Source organism: Mixophyes fleayi, chromosome 12 (genome assembly GCF_038048845.1).
Source record: "Mixophyes fleayi isolate aMixFle1 chromosome 12, aMixFle1.hap1, whole genome shotgun sequence".
Classification (NCBI taxonomy): Eukaryota; Metazoa; Chordata; class Amphibia; order Anura; family Limnodynastidae; genus Mixophyes; species Mixophyes fleayi.
The window spans coordinates 75,266,056-75,287,858 of record NC_134413.1 but is presented as its reverse complement, the minus strand read 5'-3'; the positions used below and the strand labels follow the sequence as shown (position 1 = coordinate 75,287,858).

General features: G+C 42.8%; 1 protein-coding gene across 1 annotated transcript; it reads right to left on the bottom strand.

Annotated features, from left to right (window-relative positions):
- Positions 1-977: 977 nt before the first annotated feature.
- On the bottom strand, positions 978-21,258 carry TTC24 (tetratricopeptide repeat domain 24). The gene is made up of 12 exons (XM_075192538.1): positions 20,794-21,258; positions 16,757-17,530; positions 14,800-15,015; positions 12,548-12,676; positions 11,327-11,448; positions 9,454-9,573; positions 7,945-8,051; positions 7,161-7,285; positions 5,818-5,938; positions 4,403-4,473; positions 3,456-3,504; positions 978-2,104 (listed from the first exon to the last, which is right to left on the bottom strand). Exons 2-12 carry the CDS (start codon positions 17,517-17,519, stop codon positions 2,002-2,004), a joined length of 1,926 nt encoding a protein of 641 aa, XP_075048639.1. The 5' UTR covers positions 17,520-17,530; positions 20,794-21,258; the 3' UTR covers positions 978-2,001.
- Positions 21,259-21,803: the final 545 nt, after the last annotated feature.

Sequence of the window (21,803 nt, the reverse complement as noted above, 5' to 3'; positions counted from 1 at the left end):
ACCTATACACAGTGGAGGCAGCCATTTTGTGGTGGTCTATACCCACTATTCATGAGAATGCAGACTATCACTTTAATAAGAACTGATTATTGAGGCATTTTATTTTTTTATATATTGAAGGCCAAGGTGTGTGACTCCAATCACTGTGCTGGGGGCTTGGAATTTTGGATACTTTCCTACAGGGAAAGGGACCCGTTCCTCTCCATCCCCCAGAAGCCAAAATGCAGAAGAGAGGGACGAGAGACTTCAGGTTCTCCTTCTCCAAAGCAAAGGAGGGCCCCTTGATGTCCCAGACCTCCAGGGCCAAAAGGCCCCTTAGGAGGTCAAGGGTCTTCAGGCCGAACTCCGCCGAAAGGCTCAGAGGAAGTTATATCACTAGATTCTAGTGAATCGATAGGCTGTATATTGGTCCCCCACAAAATGGCTGCCCCCACTTTGTGTAGGTGATTAGTTCACTTTAGGTTTATGAAAAAAAAATAGTGAATATTTTATTTCTGTTCCTGTCATAAATTCCATCTGGTGATTTTCTTCACCTCTCTAAATATTAAAAAAAACATTGCACTGGTTCCCTTGATTGAAATAAAAACCTCCAATCAACCATAACAGCACATAGTGGATTCACTCCACGGAAATTGCCTCTCAAGAGAGTATCCGTCTTTTCAATTTTGTGCCCGCATTAATACCGGTGCTATCTTGTACTTGTTTTACAAATTATTCCTTTTTTTTTTCCCCCTATCTCTGAAAATCACTCTAATTTTCTAAATAGACCAATCACTCTGGGCCTTCATCCTCCAATCATGCATTAGCAATAATAAAATGGCTGAAAGGTTTCCAGAAGATGCCCTGAAATTGAAGATGAGGTGACTGTATATGCAGTACAAGTGAAATATATATATATATATATATATATATGTGTGTGTATATATATATATATATATATATATATATATACACATATATATTATTTTTTTTACAGCTAATAATTTATATTTATATACTGTATTTTGATATCTTAATATACATGCAACCTTAAATCTCGTGTATAGCTGTGTACCTAGCAAGACACTTCAGTCATCGTCAACTTGAAAAACCTGCATGTATTTACGTTTGATAAGGAACATATTTGAAAGATATGTGTAGCCAAAAATAATGGGAGTGCTTAACTTGTGTCCACGCTGTGACAAATTTTACAGAAGCCGCATAGTATACAAATGTACTTGCGTCAAACTCTAATTCACCACCACAGAAAGCACTTATGAGACAATGGGGTAGATTTATCAAACATTCTAAAAAGGATAAGTGGAGGTGTTGCCCATAGCAACCAATCAGATTCCAGCTATCATGTTCTAGAATGTACTGGATAAATGATAGCTGGAATCTGATTGGTTGCTATGGGCAAAACTTCCACTTTTCCATTTTAGGTTTGATAAATCTAGTCCCACGACTTGTATCCATTAGATTTATGTGGAGAGAGACAGAAAATTACGGAGATGTTTGGTTTTGTAACAACGGTCTAGTTCTGTTAATATTTTGCCAGTATTTATGGTGCATGGAGGCAGCCATTTTGCTATAATGCCTTAGTCATTATACGTGTGAATGAATATGTTGTATTCTCATAAATGTTGGCTCCATTGCAAGTAGTGTGTGATATTGTCACTGAACAGCAGCAATTATTATTATTTTTTGCTTTTCTATGGTTTTTGGAACTGTCCTTATAATGGTTTAAAGAACCCCATACCCGTAACTGCAAAATGAAAAAAAATAAAATAATAATAAATGCAAAAAAACGAAATAAAAATCCAATATTTCTCTCAGGTGACAGGTCCCCATGATACATAATATGGGTGTGATCTGGAGTCCTTCCTGGTTGACGACGTGTATGGATGTGTTGGCCACTCCTATTCCTTCTTGGATGCTTGAGAATATTGATATTTTTAACGCTATCCCTATTGTTTTTCCAGTCAGGAGGGGGGAAGGTTCACAAAGTTTTTAGTAATGAAATCACATGATGTGACACATTCTGGAATGGAGTCTGGGTTTCCTGGGCTTTTCGTGATGTTCCATTTTGGGTATGTGAAGACAATCTGAGGGCTCACTCAAGCTCCTGAAAATATATAGAGTATATTTTGTTAAACAATGGAAACTCTACCCTATTGACACAGTTTACCTTTCACTGCAGACTCCTAGGGCTATATTTACTAAAATGCGGGTTTGAAAAAGTGGAGATGTTGCCTATGGCAACCAATCAGATTCTAGCTGTCATTTTGTAGAATGCACTAAATAAATGATAACTAGAATCTGATTGGTTGCTATAGGCAACATCTCCACTTTTTCAAACCCGCAGTTTAGTAAATCTAGCCCCTAGATTTTATGTATCACACAGTATAGATCATTTACCAACCCATGGACATACACGTCTATAAGTGTGCAAACTGAAACTACTTCAAACTGCTCCAGGAAATCAATCGCCATCAAGTCCCCAATTATAAATAAAATCATATTGTTACTGTTTGGTGCATTGTTGGCATACTAACACGCCTAATCTGTACTCATCAATGAACACCCCAATCTGCCAACTCCTCCCATAATGCAGCGGTAATTTTGCAAGCCCCGCAAATGCCACCATTTTGGAACGCATATCCACGCACTTCCGTGTTCAACTGGGTTCCTTTACACAAATCTGTGCACGTCATGAAAGAACCTTTGTGCTGTGGGATTTGCCGTTTGTAAATGACCCTTAATGTAAAATTTTGAATTTGTGATCTAATGGAGGGACGTTGTTGCTTGTCTTGACATTTTTAGTCAAATCAATGTCTACAAAATCAAATTGATAATAAGTTTTCTGAAGTGTCTCAACCGTTTAACAAGGAATAACTATAACTATGTCACCATGACAGCGGAATAAAATATATCATATATTTAAAGCAACAATCCCATGAAAAGATGTATTTTTCTTACATAAATCACTGTGGCAGACTATAAGAAGATTATTGGTATTTACCATTTTCATTTGTTTTCTTTCTTCAGGCTGCTATTAATGATTTTTGATTCTGGACTGCCATGGCAACCACAGTCACATGGCACATGATGTACTGAGCAGAACACCCCTCTGAGCTCTGTCTGCACAGTGACATCCTCCTTCTCCCCCCCTCTGCCATCACATGACTTGCTGAGACCTGTGAGCCTGTGTCTGTGTAGCAGATTGACTGTGTGTCCCTGGCAGCCAATCAGAGAACTCCCCCCTCCACCCTCACTTACCTAAATTATGCGAAGGAGCTTGAGTACCATTTGGGAGCCATAGTTGGATTTTGGATGATTACATTCACATAATACTTTCGATACAAAAAAAACGAGTAACCAAAGAGAGTCCATCAACAGCACAAAAAAAGTATTAATCATCAGTTATAAAATAATCCCAGTAATATTCTTTTTACTTAAAACTGGTGGCATTGTACCTCTCTGCTGTCATCGTCTTCAGCCGTAGGGTTTCATAGTCGTGATTGCCTGATAGAAATAAATAAAAATTGTAAAAGATGTCTGTGATATTACCATCATATTAATATGTACATAATCATTATTCATTTTTGTTGAAAGCCGTTTTCGGTCTTTATTCTTTGATCAGATGTTGACCTGTTTTGTTGATCGACAGGATAGAAAATCCACTTAGGATATTGTGTCTTCACATGTGTGCCTAAATTCGCTGGGGGGGGGGATCCCTTAGTAAATGGAAACGTCAAAACAGGAGGACCAAATCTGCTCTATAAACTGCAGGCTAACGATGGATCATGTACTTTTTTGACAGAAAAATAATGTATTTGGTAAAACCATGGAACGGGCGATAGATCTAAAGCTGGGTACACAGTATAGAATTTTCCACCAACTTTTTATATCGATCGATTTTACATGCGATCGATGTTCCGATCGCTCGGTCCATGGACTGCATACACACTAGCCTTGTTTTAGACGATAAAAGGAAGAGCGGACATCCCTTTAGCGACTTTTTACAGCCATGTTGTCGTGAGCAATGATTGCAATTTCGTACACACTGAAGCAACATCGGTCGGAAGTTTATACACACTACACAACGGAAACGAGATTGGAACGAAGATATTTAACGGCTATGACCAACCAAATGAGGAAACAATCGTCCATTTGGGCAGACTTTCGACCATCGTGTCACTGCACACACTGACCCGACTTTTGAACGAGCGGTCGTATGTCGACTGGTTGAGCAGATTATTGGATGAAAACCCTGTAGTGTGTACCCAGCTTGAGGCACTACAGTATCACTGTCAGGTATCACTCCTACCTAAAAGTTTAAATGTCACACTAAATAGGATAGAAGCCACATCCCCTTTCGCTCAGGTTCATACGTAGCAAAAAAATTAAATTAAACACTTACTTTTCTGGGTGTTCTGTAATGCACAATTCTGGTAGAACGGCTCTGGATGGAGGTAGGTGTTATTCAGGTTGCTAAAATTGAGAAACCACAGGTCAGGGGACTGTTACAGAGGTATGGTAAGAAATATCTGCCCTTACTATAGGGAGAAAAGCTCCAGAGCAGGGCTGGCCGATCTGTGGCTCTCCAGGTGTTGTGGAACTACAAGTCCCAGAATGCTTTGCCAGCCACCAGCTGGCTATCTACTGGCAAAGCATGCTGGGATTTTGGAGTTTCACAACACCTGGAGAGCCACAGGTTGGCCAGGCCTGCTAGAGAGTAATGCTGCAAAATATTATTTTAATTATAGAATAGTAGACACTTAGAATAAGCGTCAAATAGGTGTAGATGAAAAATTATAGTAGAAGAATATAAAGCGCGCCTGTCTCCTGCATACAGTGTAGGCAGCCATGTTGTCTGCGAACAGTAGAGACCGCCATATTGTCTGCACTCAGTGGAGGCGGCCATGTTGTCTGCAAACAGTGCATACTTGCCAACTCTCCCTGAATGTCAGGGAGACTCCCTGAAATAGGGATGATCTCCCTCACTCCCTGAAGAGTCTGGCATTCTCCCTGATGCTGAGCCAGTACAAGACGTGGTTGGCTTCCCCATCTGTGGCATGATGACACGGTTCAGAAATTGTGTCCTATGTCCATGTATTGATGCCTATGGAGGTGGCCATTTTCATGGAGACCAAGATTTAATCAAAGACTGACAGATAAGACAACATGACTTCAGTAATGGAGACAGAAATGTAAAAGACACTTCAGTCTCTAGAGATTCATTAGCTGCTTTTCTTTAATGCATAGTTGCCTACTCTCCTGGAATGTCCGGAGACTCCCACATTTTCAGGGAAACCTCCCTGTTCTTGCCCCCACAATAGATAAGTGGCGGGAAGATGGGCTTAATGATTCAAATACTGCATCATATTAGCCCCTCCCCCTGCTGTAATTGGCCAAAATTGTGACAATCGTTTAGGGAGTGGGGCCAAAATGATGCGATTCGCCAAGCCCCGCCCCCGCATGCCCACCTCCCCCGGGATCTACCTGGAGCAAACGAGGAAAAGTTGGCAAGTATGAAACAGTGTAGGCAGCCATGTTGTCTTGAAACAGTGGAGGCAGCCATGTTTTCTGCACACAGTGGAGGCCGAAATATTACCTCCAGTGAAGGCAGCTTCTATAAACGGCAAGAAATACAGAAGAGGTAAGTGCTGTATAGGGATTACATTTGCATAATAACTCCTTAGGATTGGCACATATAGCTCCTAAAAAAAACCTTCACACAATGTGGAGTTCTCCTTTAAGGGACATCTGCGTACGTTTAGGTAACATTTAATGATGATGTACAGAGAGGAGAGTGAGTGCACCAGGTGACATTACCTGTTGGCATGAGGATAATTTCTGGTGCAGGCGGCAGCCGCGTCTGATTGCTGGCAATCTTCTGAGTACTCTCCCGTCACCACTGTGAGCGTGTCGCTGTCCTCCTCCTCTCCAGCTAGGTCTGTAAAATAAATCCACAGGCCGTCTACAGCTGTTCTCTCCGTGCGGTGAGTAAATTGTCTGTCTTAACGGCTAAGCACAGGAGAAGTGAGGACAGCAACGTCATACCGCGGGCCAGGTGCAAGTTGAAAGCTTGTTTTATTCAACTTTATGTTGGAAAGTTAACACAAGACGGATCGAGCCTACAGGCCTCCATCTTCAATAGACAGGTCTACCGCAGGTCCGCTGGCAGGGTTAAGATCGACGGATAGTGTCACAGAGACTCGCACATACTCGATTTGTCAGAAGCCTGTTTTTCCCCATGCATTTCAAAGCCAAAGGTGCTTTAAAAATGTGTAGTACATTCCCAAATGCAGTCAATATAAATATTATTGGGGTTACCTAAAACCCAGCGAAAGGTGACCCAACCAACACCTCGTTATGGTGACTAGTATACAATATAGAGCCTTGTGCTAATACACAAAGAAAGGTCCATTCTGGAGGCAATTATTTTAACACTAGGCCAATTGTGTTGGCTACTATACAAAGCAGAGGCTATTCTGGTGGCAGGTGTAAATGCAGAAGAAATTATGGTGACTAATGTACAAAACAACCCCCAATCTGGTGTCTAGTCTATAAAGAAGTCCCCTGATCTGGTAGCTTGTAAGCAAAACAGACCTCCATTCTGACGGTTAGTGTACAAAACAGACCTTTAATCTGGTGGCTAGTGTACAAAACACATCCATTCCTGTGGCTAGTGTACAAAACAGACCTTTAACCTGGTGGCTAGTGTACAAAACAGACGTCCATTCTGGTGGCTAGTTTACAAAACAGGCTTTTAATCTAGTGGCTAGTATACAAAATAGACCTTTAATCTGCTGGCTAGTGTACAAAACAGACCTTTAATCTGGTGGCTAGTGTACAAAACAGACCTTTAATCTGGTGGCTAGTGTACAAAACACATCCATTCTGGTGGCTAGTGTTCAAAACAGACCTCCGTTCTGGTGGCTAGTGTACAAAACAGACTTTTAATCTGGTGGCTAGTGTACAAAACAGACCTTTGATCTGGTGGCTAGTATACAAAAACAGACCTTTCATCTGGTGACTACTATACAATTTAAACGTCCAAACTAAAGGCCAGTACAAAAATAACACCTCAGACTGGGTGGCTAGTATACAAATCACACCTTCAATCCAGAGACTCGTGTGCTCATACAATTGTAGATTAATTGAAAATCTCTTACCTGACGTCCTGTTTTGGGAGGTTGGTTGCCCGTTGTATTTTGCCGTCCCCCTGGGTTTTATAGTTGCATACAGGTCTCTGACCGGCTGCGTCGGATGTATTATTCCTCTGGATTGTCTCAGAGATCTAAGGAATAGACCGGGTGGTAACAGGGCTGGTATTTGGGAAGTACAATGAGGCGACTGTAGATGGCGTGTGAGGAGGAGGGAATACAGGAGGCCTAGATAGAGTAGCGTACATGCATACCTCCTATCTGTCTCGATTTAGGCGGCAGAGTCCTGATTGGAGGACTCTGTCCCACCCACGGACTTTGACCTCTGGTCCAGAATTTTGGGAGGAATGTCATGTTCACTGCTGCTCTGCGCAGCGCCTACTAGTGGTTGTTTAGAGTTGAGTGGAGGGGGCGGGGTAAGAGGCAACTGCCTAGTGTTTCAAAAGCGCTAAGCCCACCCCCGAGGTGCGTATGTGGCCACACCCCCTTGGCAATGTGCCCATCTCTCCCTGTCTTGATTTAAATTGCTGCTAATTTGGGAGGTATATAAATGATGTTGGACTTTATAGTGGCGGTAACATGGCGAGAATCCATAGCCGTAACTGGGGCGGTACGGGAGGTGCCGCCACCCAAGGGACCAGGCCAAGGATTTTGCCTATATAGGATAGCCACAGCCTTAATGTACTTAAGTAAAAATAGCCTTAACTCAAAACAAGGTTTCATGAACTCTTGATGTATACCGGACCCTCCGTTCCATATCACTGGGTGTTACACACAAAGCGTTTCTACTCACTGTCGGGCATCCTGCGGGGACATCTGTGTAATGTTGGCATATCCATGGTTCATACTGTTGGAGTATCTGATCGGGTTCATCCCCGCAATCGGTCCAGCGAGGGATCTCTAAATCACACAATAGTTCATGTTACGGTACATCCTTCATTACACTTATCGTATTGTCTACTCAAGATCTAATTAGGGCCTATTTTAAAAGACCATATTTTTATTTTGTTTAATTTATATTTTGCCTGATTAATGCAAGAAGTCATTTACTGTTCTTATTGCAAAAATACATGTTTTCAACGTAAGCAGTACGCTGCACAAATCCATTGTTTTATGAAATGATTCTTCCTTCCCCGGAAAAAAAAAATGATACCCGGCAATTTATTTAATTTTGGTCTTGTTCAAAAGAGCTTCTATCTAAAGTGCACTTGTAGATCAGTCCCTGACCCATTGTAGCTTATAGTCTAAATTCCCTAATATAGACACACACACTCACACACAGACAGACAGAGAGAGACTAGGGTCAATTTTGATAGCAGCCAATTAACCTACCAGTATGTTTTTGGAGTGTGGGAGGAAACCGGAGCACCCGGAGAAAACCCACACAAACACGGGGAGAACATACAAACTCCACACAGATAAGGCCATGGTCGGGAATTGAACTCAAGACCCCAGTGCTGTGAGCAGAAGTGCTAACCACTAGGCCACTGTGCTGCCTATGCTATTCTGATTATTTAATATACATATTCCCAGCTCTCTCAAGTAACCCCCAACATGCCATGTTTTAACAATTTCCTTTTGCGGTGTTATAATTACAGTCTTAGCATATTTGATTTATTCACCGGGGCATGCTAAAGGATATCCTGAAAACATGGCCTGTACTTCAAGAAATGGTTGACACATGATGTACAATCTAAGAACCCCCAAACCCCCACCTTCTTCTTTTCAGATTTGAACAATGCATCACCGGCCCTCCTTCTGTGTCTGACTCTACCTATCCACACTGTGCATTTCTATAGAGCAAGACGGCAAGCCTTTCAGTCACTCTCTGTCTACTCAAGAGTAGCATCTTCCTGCTAACACAGTAAACTGTTGCAGAGGGGTGGAAAAGAGCACAGTGGATGAACCTCTTTCACTATTTTAATTGTAAAACCCCTTTAAATATTTTAAATGGTTAAATACTGCGTATCCCCGTAACGATAGTGGAAAAATTCAGTGGAGGCCAATTCGCTGCTTATATTGTCTCCTATTAACCCCCACACTGAATACTTTGTGGCTAATAAATATAACACATTATCATTGCTAAAATTAGTTTATTGTGTAGTTATTTTGAAGGAATTTTGGCTTTTAATCAGAAGCTATTCCAGCAGATTGTGGTTCCAAGGTTGTGTGTGCGCTAATCAGGGACAGGGAATGGAATGTGTTCTATGCTTCTGTGATAAGATGGAAAGTTCTCCGTCTTGACCACCGCACGCAAGGCAGGATGCAACACAGCTGTAGGCTACATCCCCGTGGTACTTACCGGAGGTGCCGCCATGGGTAACCTTCCACCGGGGCCGTTGTTCACCGAGAGCTTGTACTGAAGAGCGTCCGTCAGCTTGTTCACGATCCGCTCCTGAGCGACGTCGGAGTCCTCCTGCAACTGAATTAATTTGGGATCAGGAGGACTGTAGACCACGGTCAAGCCTGATACTGATTTTGTTTAGCGGCCAAGCACCTGGTCATATAGGGGCCAATTTACCAGTGTGTGTGGCCAGTGTAAGCTGACTTATTATAAAATGAAAGATTTAATGCTATTGTTAACATTTGGAAAGCCCCCATTCTTCGTTAGCCCCACACCCCCACCCGAAAACTCATTGTTACATCAAACTGAACTGGTGCTGAGCTGATGGATTGAACTCATCCAAGGGGTTCAGTCTGCCAGCCTGGGAGGTGTGGAGTAATTGCATGCATCTGATTGGAGGACACAAGGTCCAATCAGGTGACACATTCACCGCACGCCCCTATCTAAGTTGATTCTTCCACCCAGCCGTGTCTATGGTATCTTGGCTGAGGATTGATAACCGTCAAGGGTCCCAGGAAGGTTAGGTCCTCAACCAGAGCGCTACATAAAGTCAGGCTCTACCTAAAGCGGGGTGGTTGTCCGAAAAGCGAGCAACCCTTCTAATCAAACGTTAACTCTCCCCTGAACGGTTGTACTGAAAATCTGCGGTTCACTGCGGATTTCCTCCTAAGAAATTTAGTTTTAACACTATAATTCCCAGATCACTCAGATTTGAAGGAACAGTGGGTCTAAGAAAAAGAGGAACAGGCCAGGACAGTGTTTCTGCTAGAAATTATTAGCAGGTATGGAGCACTTCAAAAAACGCTAGATGATAAGGACATAAGGATAATCCAGTTTTGTGACAATTCACATCTCTTGTGTATGAGACTAGTTGGAAGAAAGCAACGTTCTGCAGACCTCTAACATAGGCAAACCGAGGGGGGGGGGATCCTAGTGCCTAGAAACCCCCCTCCAAGCCTGGGTCATTGTATAATAAAGGTGGCTGGACCCTGCCCCCGCTTCACACGGCTCTGCTTGAAAAGGGAGAGCTGCGTGCACCTAACAGTAGTGCACGCAGCATTGCCCATGTATATTATGGGGATAGGAAGAGTTGGAGAGCAGCCAAGCACTGTCTAAAATTATAGCCACGCCCCCATGCATGCTGGTCACACCCACTGGCGGCATGGTGTGGAAACCCCCCTCTACAAATCCTGCGTTTGCCCCTGTGTAAACAGATCAATAAACAAATCGTCTTTAAATCGTTAGTATATAAAGCAGATACTCTACAAAGCAGAAATAATGAGGTCCTAAGATGACCATTTGTGCTGATATAGGGATGACACTGCAGACATGGTCCTGCTGGGTTAACGCAGAAGGTATGCTCTGCTAAAATGTAAGCGTTGGGTGCAGTATCTCCTCACAGACTCTAGGTGGAGCATGCCCATAGCATGCTTAGGTAGCCTGTGGACTGATTAAGGCCCCATGCCACCATAGACAAGATGCTGGCTTTCCCTTTGAGCAGGTTAGGGTAATATGGGCCCCTCAGTGACCAGACGGGAGAGCCTAGGCTGCCTGATCAATGATCCGTCTCTCTGTCTGCGGCTCTCCAGTTATTGAAGAACTAGAACTCCCAGCAAGCTTGGATAACAACAGTGTGCAGCGCCATCTGTAGGCTGGATACCACATAGCAGAGGTTTCATCACAAAACGTAATTTAATAATATACAAAAATGTGAATTGTGTGCATGTTATTTTTTGGCCGTGCCCCGGTGTTCCAGCATCGTATTCACACAGCTATATCTGTCCTGTACTCAATGCACTGCAGAGTTCAGCGTTGCGCTGGGAGATCTGACCTTGGCTTTGGAGAGTAAGGCCAGAGCCTGCTTGTAGTACAGGACGGCCTTCTCGGGATCCCCCAGTCGGAATCTGGCCGCCCCGAGTCCTTCACAGGCCTGCCACTGGCCATGAACATCATCTGGTGGACGAGAAGAGCGTACCAAGTCACTTTTAGGGGGGGGGCTACGGAAAAGTCCATCGAATCGATCAGAAGAGATAATTATGCTGCACAGAAACTTTTAAAAAGTACAAGGAGGGTTATTTACAAAATTGCCAACATTTTTAGGGGTATTCCCTGTCCAGTGGTTGAATGCACAGCAGATTTCTAAAAATGCAAAACTATTTTTATATTGCCACGTCCTGGAGGATCAGGTGTTGCCCGATGCAATGGGACCCTCTTTGCATTTTCCAGGTCAGGCCAGGCTAAACCTGCGGCTCTCCAGGTGTTGTGAAACTACAACTCCCAGCATGCTTTGCCATTAGCTAGCCAGCTAATCGCTTGCAGGGACATGCTGGGAGTTGTAGTTTCACAGGTTCGAATACTCAAAGTGACACATGCAATAAGGACGACCCTGATGTCCCCTCCCTCTCATTATTAGTTTATGGCCTAAATAAGGCTAAGCAGTATTGTAGGGAAAAACATAAAAGGCGAAATTCACGATGGGGGTGGTGTATTTCTTATTAATGAAGATTTTCTACACACTTGCCCACTTTTATAACTTTGCTGAGGTCAGGTGGTAAGTGTGGGAGGGGCCGTGGTGGCCCTGTAGCCCAGCCCCCTGCTATGTTAATGCAATGATTCACGGCATCACATATCTAGAGGCGTGGCCCGATGATGAGAATTGCATCATTAAGCCCCGCCTCTTGCCAGGATTGAGTAGTGCATCTATTATCCCAGGAGTCGAAGGGCTCCCCCGACAATTGGGAGCCTCACGGTAATCCCTGGGAGAGTAGACAAGTATGATTATCTATCGCTGCGCTTAACGCACTGGACGGCAGCTTCTGCGCCAGATTCCAGTCCCAGATTCCATAAAAAAAAAAAAAAAAAAAAAAAAAGGATTGAATAAAAAAAAATATATATAAAATACAAAAAAATAAAGTAAACTTTATTTAAGAAAAGAAGGAAAAATGATCGATAAATATAGTATAAAGTTATCAGCATCTCTGCAGCAACAAGCGATTGTGATTATAATTGGCGTGGAAAGGGTACAGCAATGTGCAGCGGATGTCTTAATTACCTGAGTCTTTAAAAGCCTGCAGCGAGTGCAGGTAATTCTCCCCCGCCGACTCGTGGTCATCCAGCTGGCTCAGTGCGTAAGCCAAGTTTCCAAAACATTGTCCCTGAGCCCTGCGGTTACCAAGCAGACCTGTAATAAACAATGCAACGTTGATCATAGTAACTCTCTACCAACAAAACACATCATTCTCTGTACAGCGCTACATAGTATGTTGGAGCTAAATAAATAATGAGTCATGATGATAATACACTTAAATCGACCCGGTAGGTCACAATTCAAAATCAGTGCTTCCAATCACTTCCAAAAGATTAGGATTAAATGCAGATTAGCATGATATCCCAGACTGACGGTCTGGCTCCATCCTGTGGTCTGAGTAGATCATTACATCGCTGTGTTAGAGGAGAGCTGAATTTCCAAACTTCTACAATATATAATTTGAGCTAGTTTGATAGGATAACTATATAAACTGTGCACTGTTAAGGGCACCATTATATGGCTGTAATAACAAGATGTCTTCTCCTGTTTTGGTTATTGTTTTCTAATAAATGTCAGATACAGTATACATTTTATTATATATAATGTAATAATATATTTGTTTTCTGCTATAGTATGCTAAAAGAAAATATTTGCTCCACATACTTCCTTACTGAATTACTTTTGCTAATATCGTTCTTGCCCTAACGACATGTTCATTTAGCTGTACTCTAATTTAATACATTAACATTCATCATCATCATTTATTTATATAGCACCACTAATGCCACAACGCTGTACAGAGAACTCGCTCACATCAGTCCCTGCCCCATTGGAGCTTACAGTCTAAATTCCCTAACACACACACACACACACACACACACACACACACACACACGAAGACTAGGGTCAATTTGATATCAGCCAATTAACCTACAAGTATATTTTTGGAGCATGGGAGGAAACCGGAGCACCTGGAGGAAATCCAGGCAAACACGGGGAGAGCATACAAACTTGTTATTGTGGCATGCAGCGCCAAGAGAAATTTTATGCAGCTCAATGATTTTACCACTTACTTCAACAACACAAATCACACTCTCCTAACTCGTTCCCAATAATCTCGCTGTAGAAACAAAAAAAATGGCTTCTTCCAATGTGTGTGGGTGACGGAAAATGAATAAAAAAAACAATCCTCAAATGCTATACAACGGTTATATACATTCCATTGTTTAAAAAAGCAAAATAAAAAAACAGCCCTTGGATACCACACATATCCACTCTATGGATTGAACTGTATTTGAGGCTATCCTAGGGTAAAATAATTAATCCCGCTGGAATATATAAATACCTGTTGTAAAAGGACAAAAAAATCCCCCAAAAGTACCATAAATGTATTGCAGCTATTGGCTACCCTAATATTGTCTTGCGTGGTCCCATTGTCCTATCATTGGCTCACTGGAAGCCTCCGGAGGGTTAAAGGTCATCCCCATGACTATCTGGATAAAGGATACCGCACTACATGTGCCAAACATGTAGTGTAAACATGTAACTGGTTCTTGTGTACCACGGGCCACTGATTCCTATTTGCCTTATTAACTGTGTGAAGATTTGGCGACTTATGACCTCCTGGTGGTCAGCTGACCACAATGTATGGAGCGCATAGGGTCATCTGCCTTTACTGTATAGGTAACCTAGGCTTATGCCTCCGGCTGCTCCGCTTAATGAAGGCAGCATAGCAATTATTTTATATAGATTGTGTTTGCTGTTTTGTTTCCCTTTTAATGTCCTGTTTTTTTCTGCTTTATTTTTTACTCACCACTTTATTTTTCATTAAATACGACAGAGAAGGGGTGTTGGCTAAGGAGGCATGAGCAAGGTACTAATTTCGGGTATATTTAGGCACAATACGACCCTATATACGGACTAAATAACCAACAACCACATCTGGTCCTGGATGTGAGTGACTAAATAGGCCTCAGAGTGTACCAAGTCTTAACTACTTAAATAAATCAACGTTCCACGGGTTTGAGGATGGTCCCAAGGCGCAATTTTACCTCAGGATCTTAGGCTTCATTGCGGTCACACAGACTTAATGACTATTGTTACGCATTTGTTCATGTTTTAAGTCAAAACTATGGTGTGTTCTACTTAAACGCACAATAACGCTAGTATTCATGGCAACCAATCAGATATGAGCTCTGTTCAGGTTGTCCAGCTAAAATAATAAAAGCTGATATCTGATTGGTTGCTATGATTTACAGCACATCCATAAATCTTACTGTGCAATGCTGCAGCCTTTTTGTGGTAATCCAGCCCTTCCTCGTACTGCTCCAGGGTGTTATACGCGGCTCCCATGTTTTGCAAAATCACGGCTTCCTTGTACCCGTCCGTTTCCGCCTCCTGACAGAACAGCAGCGCCTTCTGGAAACACTCCACAGCCAGAGAGAAAACCTTCACCTGGGCATAGCTCAGACCGATGTCGTTGTACAACTTGCCTGCAGGACAACAGAAGAACCTTGATTTAAGCCATAAGGCATCATCCCAGTGGGAGACTCTCGCCAATCACTGGGGCTGCTACAACACTGCAAAGCTTCGGTATACATACAAAAGAAGGAAATCAGTTTGTGGATAATGTTAGATACACTGCTAGAGAGTGTATCTAACTAGGGAAACAAGATGAGAAGGGGGTATAAGGTTACATACCAAAAAGGCCACAAAAGTGTGTGACTGCAATGGCACTATTCTTACAACAGACAGAAATTCCTTTATTAATTAATGTCCCTTGTAAATCAATTGGACGTTGCAGGGTAAGAGTGACTACCATCCATTCCCTTAGATTGTACGCTCCTCTGAGCAGGGCCATCTCTCCTCCTGTTTCCACCACTTCTAACTCTGCTCTCCAGCTACTTAGCCCTCCTCCTCAAAGGTCCTCCACCCCACGTCCACTATCGCTCCCTCCTCCCCCCTGGGGGTCTCCCTGTCTTCCGCGCCCCCCTTCTTGGGCCCCGTCGTTTTCGGATCCTCCCTCCCCTTTCCCCGCCCTCTCTAGCTGTGCATTGAGCGTACTGAGTTGCTGTGTTTACTGTACTGTGCTGTCTCCCATTGTATTGTGATTTTGTTTGTCTCTGTACGGCGCTGCGGATGCCTTGTAGCGCCTTATAAATAAATATTAATAATAATAATAATAATAATTCCAACCTTGTTCTGGAGGGGTCGGGCAGACAACATGTTGGAGGTGGGACCATGTCCCCTGGGAGCGTGCCTAGCGCTTCCGAAGGCCCCTATAAAGCTTTCAATTGGTGCACGCGGCACTTGCTCACCATGGTGATGTCTATAGTGCCCAACATCCAGCGAGCCAGGAAAAATGTGCCGATTACAGCATGGACAAAAATTGGGACTGTCTTGCCTGAATCAGACAGTTCGGTGGTATGGACTACGAATGTGGTCAAGCTTGGCTGTGGGCTAGAGACTCTGGCAAACCCCCACCGGATCTGCAGGGCATTCTGGGAGTCTTTCCCAGAATGCACTGCAAGCCAGCTGTTCCACAACACCTTACAGTCAGAGGTCGCCTAGTTGTTTATAGCAAGGTGTGTTTTATTATCTTGTTTCCGAAAAACAGGCTTGTGCTCATGCCTATGCAGAGTTATAATACATCTTCAGTGTCACACCATGAACATTTCAAACTTGGGATTTGTCCTTTATTCCTGTATAGTTTATTGAGTATAAAATATGTGCGGTGTATTAATAAAGTTTTTTTTTTCTTTTAATAACATACTGCAGAATTATCCTGTAGCCAGTAGCAACCAATCAGATGTCAGCATTCATTGCTCCAGTTCGCTCTAGACAGATGAAAGCTAGCATCTGATTGGCTGCTACGGGTCACAACTTCACAAGGCATTTGTGGTATTCGCACTATGTTGTGAAATAAAGCAATGCATTATGGTTGGCCTTTCATAGTCTAGAAAACCTTCCAACGTTTCTTATTGAAGAACCTGGTCCAAATCATGCCCCAATCCGCATACCCCAAGCCAAATTCCTGCCCGTTCACGTTCCTTTCCCATATGGCCATGCACATTTGAAACATGGGCCATTGAAATCCAAAATGGTTGGAGGGATTATGTTGTAATATAACACCGATCTAGATTTTTACTAGAATTATGTATGCAATGCAGATGACATCCACCTATGAGATGTTCATACTTTAACTACATACAATAATAATAATATTTTTCCTACCAAGTAGGTCCTTTTTCGTCAGGTGTTCACACACCATGCGGGCTTCGTTGAGAATTTGCAGGACGTGACCCGAGTCGTAGCACTGACTTTGTAACATGTAATTGGCAGCCTCGTTAAGAGCCACGGCCGCCATGTCCAGCCTCTGGGCCTCCAGGTAAGAATTTGCAGCCTCCTGGAAGCACTGGGCTGTCCTGGCTCTGTCCTTCATGCCCAGGTAGCAGTAACCCATCTTCATGTGAGTGTCCGCTTCGTTCACCAGCTGTGATGGCTTGTAGAGGATAACGGCTTTCCGAAAATGTTCTAGCGCCTTGGGGAAATCCTGCATGGACTCGTAGGCCATGCCAAGGTTGAAGTAAAGATCTCCGGTAGGTTCCAAACCTTCTCCATCCCTGGGCTGAGACTTCAGAAGGAACTCCAGTCCTTTTTCTGGTTTCCCAGTTTCCACGTACACGGCCCCAAGGTTGAAAGCGCAGGCCCTCTGGACGGCCTTCTGTTTCGTACCCAGAGAGAGCAGGAACGCTCTCTTGAAGCAGGACATGGCGACTTGGAGGTCATCAGAGGTCAAGGCCCTGTGTCCAGCCTTGGTCAAATCCTCTATCTCAGCCTTCGAGCTGGAGGAGTCCTCCTCTCCTCTCCCATCTGCCTCTATAGAAGGTTTAGCCTCCACTTTTAATTTCTTCTTCTTCTTTTTAACGGTAGGAGGCTCCGGTGGTTCTGTGTCGTCTGGATTCGGAGGGTCAGTCTGCAAGTCCTCAGAAGCCATAACTGGAAAAACTGGGAAAGAGAGAAAAAAAACTCAACAATGACCATTTCTTTTTGGAAGCATTATTGCACATTAATTACACATTTAGCCAGCTGCCATATAATATAGAGAACCGGAGTGTTAATCGAATGTCATCTACCAGTTCCGTTGCCAAAAGGAATCTTTAAGTGACATAAGAGAACTTTAAAGAAGAACTATATGCAATTTTTAAAAAAATGTTTGCAATAAATCCCGCTCCCCTATTTGCAGAACCACAGAAGTCCCCTTCCTGGCATTCCCAAAGTTCAGGAGAAACGTACCTTCTGCTGGGCTCCTGTAGTATCCTAATGCTCCATTGCTGGAAACTTGGGATTTCATTATAAATGAACATACTTTAGATAGCGGTTGGCTGTGGATTGTCCAATCAGCTGCAACATTACATTAAATTACGAGGTTGTAAGCCCTGGAGCCACATGGGACTGTGATAGAGAGTGGGGCTAAGTTTCTCCATGGTTTACAAAGCTTAGTGTTCTTTAATACATTGGTGTTTTACCATCACTATCTAACCCATGCATTCCATTATAGGGCGTATTTTTCCAATAAGTGATATCACACAAGTGGGCAAGCATCATCATCATCATCTTTTATTTATATAGCACCACTAATTCCGCAGCGCTGTACAGAGAACTCACTCACATCAGTCCCTGCTCCATTGGAGCTTACAGTCTGAATTTCCTAACACATAGACAGACAGACAGAGAGAGATTATGGTCAATTTGATAGCAGCCAATTAACCCACCAATATGTTTTTGGAGTGTGGGAGGAAACCGGAGCACCCGGAGGAAACCCACGCAAACACGGGGAGAACATACAAACTCCTCACAGATAAGGACATGGTTGGGAATTGAACTCATGACCCCAGCGCTGTGAGGCAGAAGTGCTAATCACTCAGCCACCGTGCTGCCGCAAACATGGCCTATTACACACATATAAGGGATATGTCGTGGGACCCCAAATGCTTGGATGTCTGTTCATATTGGGGTCGTTATGTTTTAGTAGTTAGCATTGCCACCTCAATTGGGGTGCTCTCTGCGTGTAGTTTGTATGTTCTTCCCCGTGTTTGCGTGGATTCCCTTTGGATGCTCAAGTTTCCTCCCACAGTTCGAAAAACATTCTGGAAGGTTGATTGGATGTAGCCGAAATTGACCCTAGGATGTGTGTGCGTTTGCGTAGGCTCCACTGGGGCAGGAACTGATGTCATTATCTAACTGTACAGCGCTGTGATTATGTTGGCGCTCTATATAACGTACTATATATAATTTTATAATAGTAGTTTGTTGTGAATCCTGCTAGTTTGACACATTCTGTTTGGCAAAAGAGCATAACTCAAGACATTTCCAATGGCAAAACAAGGAACTAAACCAAACAAAAATTAAAACACAGATTTTTATTTTAATTTAAGTGTCAGTGAACAGGGCTGATACAGTATAATGTGTTTGCCATAGGCTGGTATAATATTGTGGGCATATAGATGGTAAATTAGCATTGCAGCATAATATGTATTGGCATATGGTTAGTACAACGTGTGAGGGCAGGAGGCAATGATCCTCTAACTTTATATTTTCATGTATGTTATGTTAGTGAATGTGTGTGTGTCATGGAGATGAAACAGGAAGTTGCTCCTGTGCAGAGCAGCTACTGTCTGGCTGGATAATCTGTGAAGCAAGTCTACGCTTGTGCTAAAGTCATACAACTGTATAATTCCCTATATAAATTCATTCTCTTCTTTGGGTCTAGCTCACTTTATTTTCCTTCATCGCATTTTTAATTGCTAAATTCAGATATTTTAAAATAGATTGGTAAGGTCTGACGTTGGATCAAATGGGAGATTATATCCTAAGATATCCTATTCTTCATAACAGGGGAGTTTGATAAAACTTGGAAGCAATATCTATAAGGATGAAAGAGACATAATGCCTAAACATTAAATATTCTAAAATCAAAATGGGGGATGGCAACTATTCTACAGGAAACTGTAGAAAAGCAGGTTCTGTCCTAGAAACTAATCAGTCTGTAATTGTTCTAATACTTTATAAATTGAATCTAATATCTAATCATTCGCTAGGGGTAACACCTTCTCTTCTACGCCGTTACTCCTAGAACAAATTACATGCGTGCACCTAACAGTAGTGCACGCAGCATTGCCCATGTATATTATGGGGATAGGAAGAGTTGGAGAGCAGCCAAGCACTGTCTAAAATTATAGCCACGCCTCCATGCATGCTGGTCACGCCCACTGACGGCTTGGTGTGGAAACCCCCCTCTACAAATCCTGCGTTTGCCCCTTTTCTTAGTGAACTGATAAGCGGCCTTCTGATATTGGTTCATCCCACAAAATTGCCTCATTAACTGTTTGCCTTAAAAATATGTCTCCGTGATGTGATTGGTTCCTAGTAAATTGATAGGCTTAGTTTGAATATGCATTAGAATATTGTTTTATCATCCCACGAAATCGCAGCCTCCGCCATACAAAGCGTCTCAGCGACGTCAGTGATTTATTCTGATTTATAACGGGATGCGCTCTCGCGAACACCGACGGCGCTCGCGAAATAGATGTCTCAGGTGAGAAGTGCGCCAAAGTATAGTCTACCACAGTGTTGGCTAACTTGTGACGCTCCAGGTGTTGTGAAACTACAAGTCCCAGCATGCTTTGCCAACATATAGCAGCTTATTCCTGGAAGGGTATGCTGGGACTTGTAGTTTCACAACACCTGGAGCGTCACAGGTTAGCCAAGACTGGTCTACCATTTTACATGATAATCTGTCCTCTAGTGGGCGCTGTTTCACTGACTTATCTCTCTGCTATTTTATATTTTACATTCTCTGTTATTCGCCGTTACCTCAGCAGAGTTCGTTTCACAGATCCCAGTCGCGCCAATAAGTGCAAATTTGCAGTAAATGCAAATGCAGAGTTAGGACCGTATTTTTGTCGCTTATTAAAAATAAATAAATACGAAAACAAATTCTATCCATTAGTCTCCTTAAGATAAAAAAAATACATTATAATCACCGAAGGACAACTAATATTCACTGGCTTTAGCACGCTTTGCATAAAGATATACAAAGCTCAGCCTAGACCTAAGTTATATAAACCCCATCGAAGCCAGGGCAAGGATGCAGGAGACAGCACACACACACAGAGCACAGGAAAGGTGATATAATATAAATAACGTGTTCTATTAGACATCTCTGTGACTAGTTACAATACAGCACAAGGGGTCGGGGGTGAACATACCTGGTTTCCTGGCAGAGAGTGTGTTCCTGTCCCACGCTCAGTGTCTCTCACAATCATCGCCCCAATGGCTGCAGGCTATCGTGTTTCCTAGAGGAGATCATCTTGCATTGTCAACGTCTCCTATGGTAACTGTAATCAACAACGCACAGGCCTCACCTCCTCCCATGGACTGGGCTGGGGATGCCCAGTGTCTGCTTAGCAAAACACGGCTCACGTGCATTTAACTCCTTAATTTCCAGGGTGCATCACTTAGCATCAGCAGGACGTCATGCGCTGACGTCAGGATACATATTATTATAATGCACAGCTTGCCATAAAGTTATTATTATCATTTATTTATATAGCGCTTACATATTGTGTAACGCTTTACAACACATCATATCAGAGATATCTGTGTGGAGTTTGTATCTTCTCCCCGTGTTTGCGTGGGTTTCCTCTGGGTGCTCCGGTTTCCTACCACACTCCAAAAACATACTAGTAGGTTAATTGGCTGCTAACATATTGACCCTAGTCTGTGTGTATGTTAGGGAATTTAGACTGTAAGTCCAAGGGGGAGACTCTGCTTTGCCTATTAGGAATATTTTAATGGAGCCCCCTATGGGACCAGCCGCCCCCTTCCCCCCCTCCTTGGGCTGGCTTGCCCCTGATACGATGGCAGGAGAGATATGGGAGGTGACAGAGGGAAGAGAAAACAAACAATAGAACTGTACTGAACGGTGAGATCTGCAAACAGACACAAACACAAGTCTACAAAGCAGGCGCAATATAATAACTTGTCATTTGGAACCAATATTGCATATATATATGTATATATAGTATTGTAATATATATATGTGTATATATACATATAAATATATATATATATATATATATATATATATATATATATATATATATATATATATATATTGTATAGTATTGTATATGTTTCTCTTTGTGTGCTATACACACATATCTCTGTCAATCTGAGCCTGACACAACCGGGGATCATAGACAATATCACAAACAAG

Coding starts and splice junctions, on each gene's coding strand:
- TTC24 (XM_075192538.1), bottom strand. CDS start 17,519: ATGGCTTCTGAGGACTTGCAGACTGACCCTCCGAATCCAGACGACACA. Junction 11,449..12,547: donor GCAGGCTTTTAAAGACTCAG/GTAATTAAGACA, acceptor CTCGTCCACCAG/ATGATGTTCATGGCCAGTGG. Junction 2,105..3,455: donor AAGACGATGACAGCAGAGAG/GTACAATGCCAC, acceptor ATATATTTTCAG/GAGCTTGAGTGAGCCCTCAG.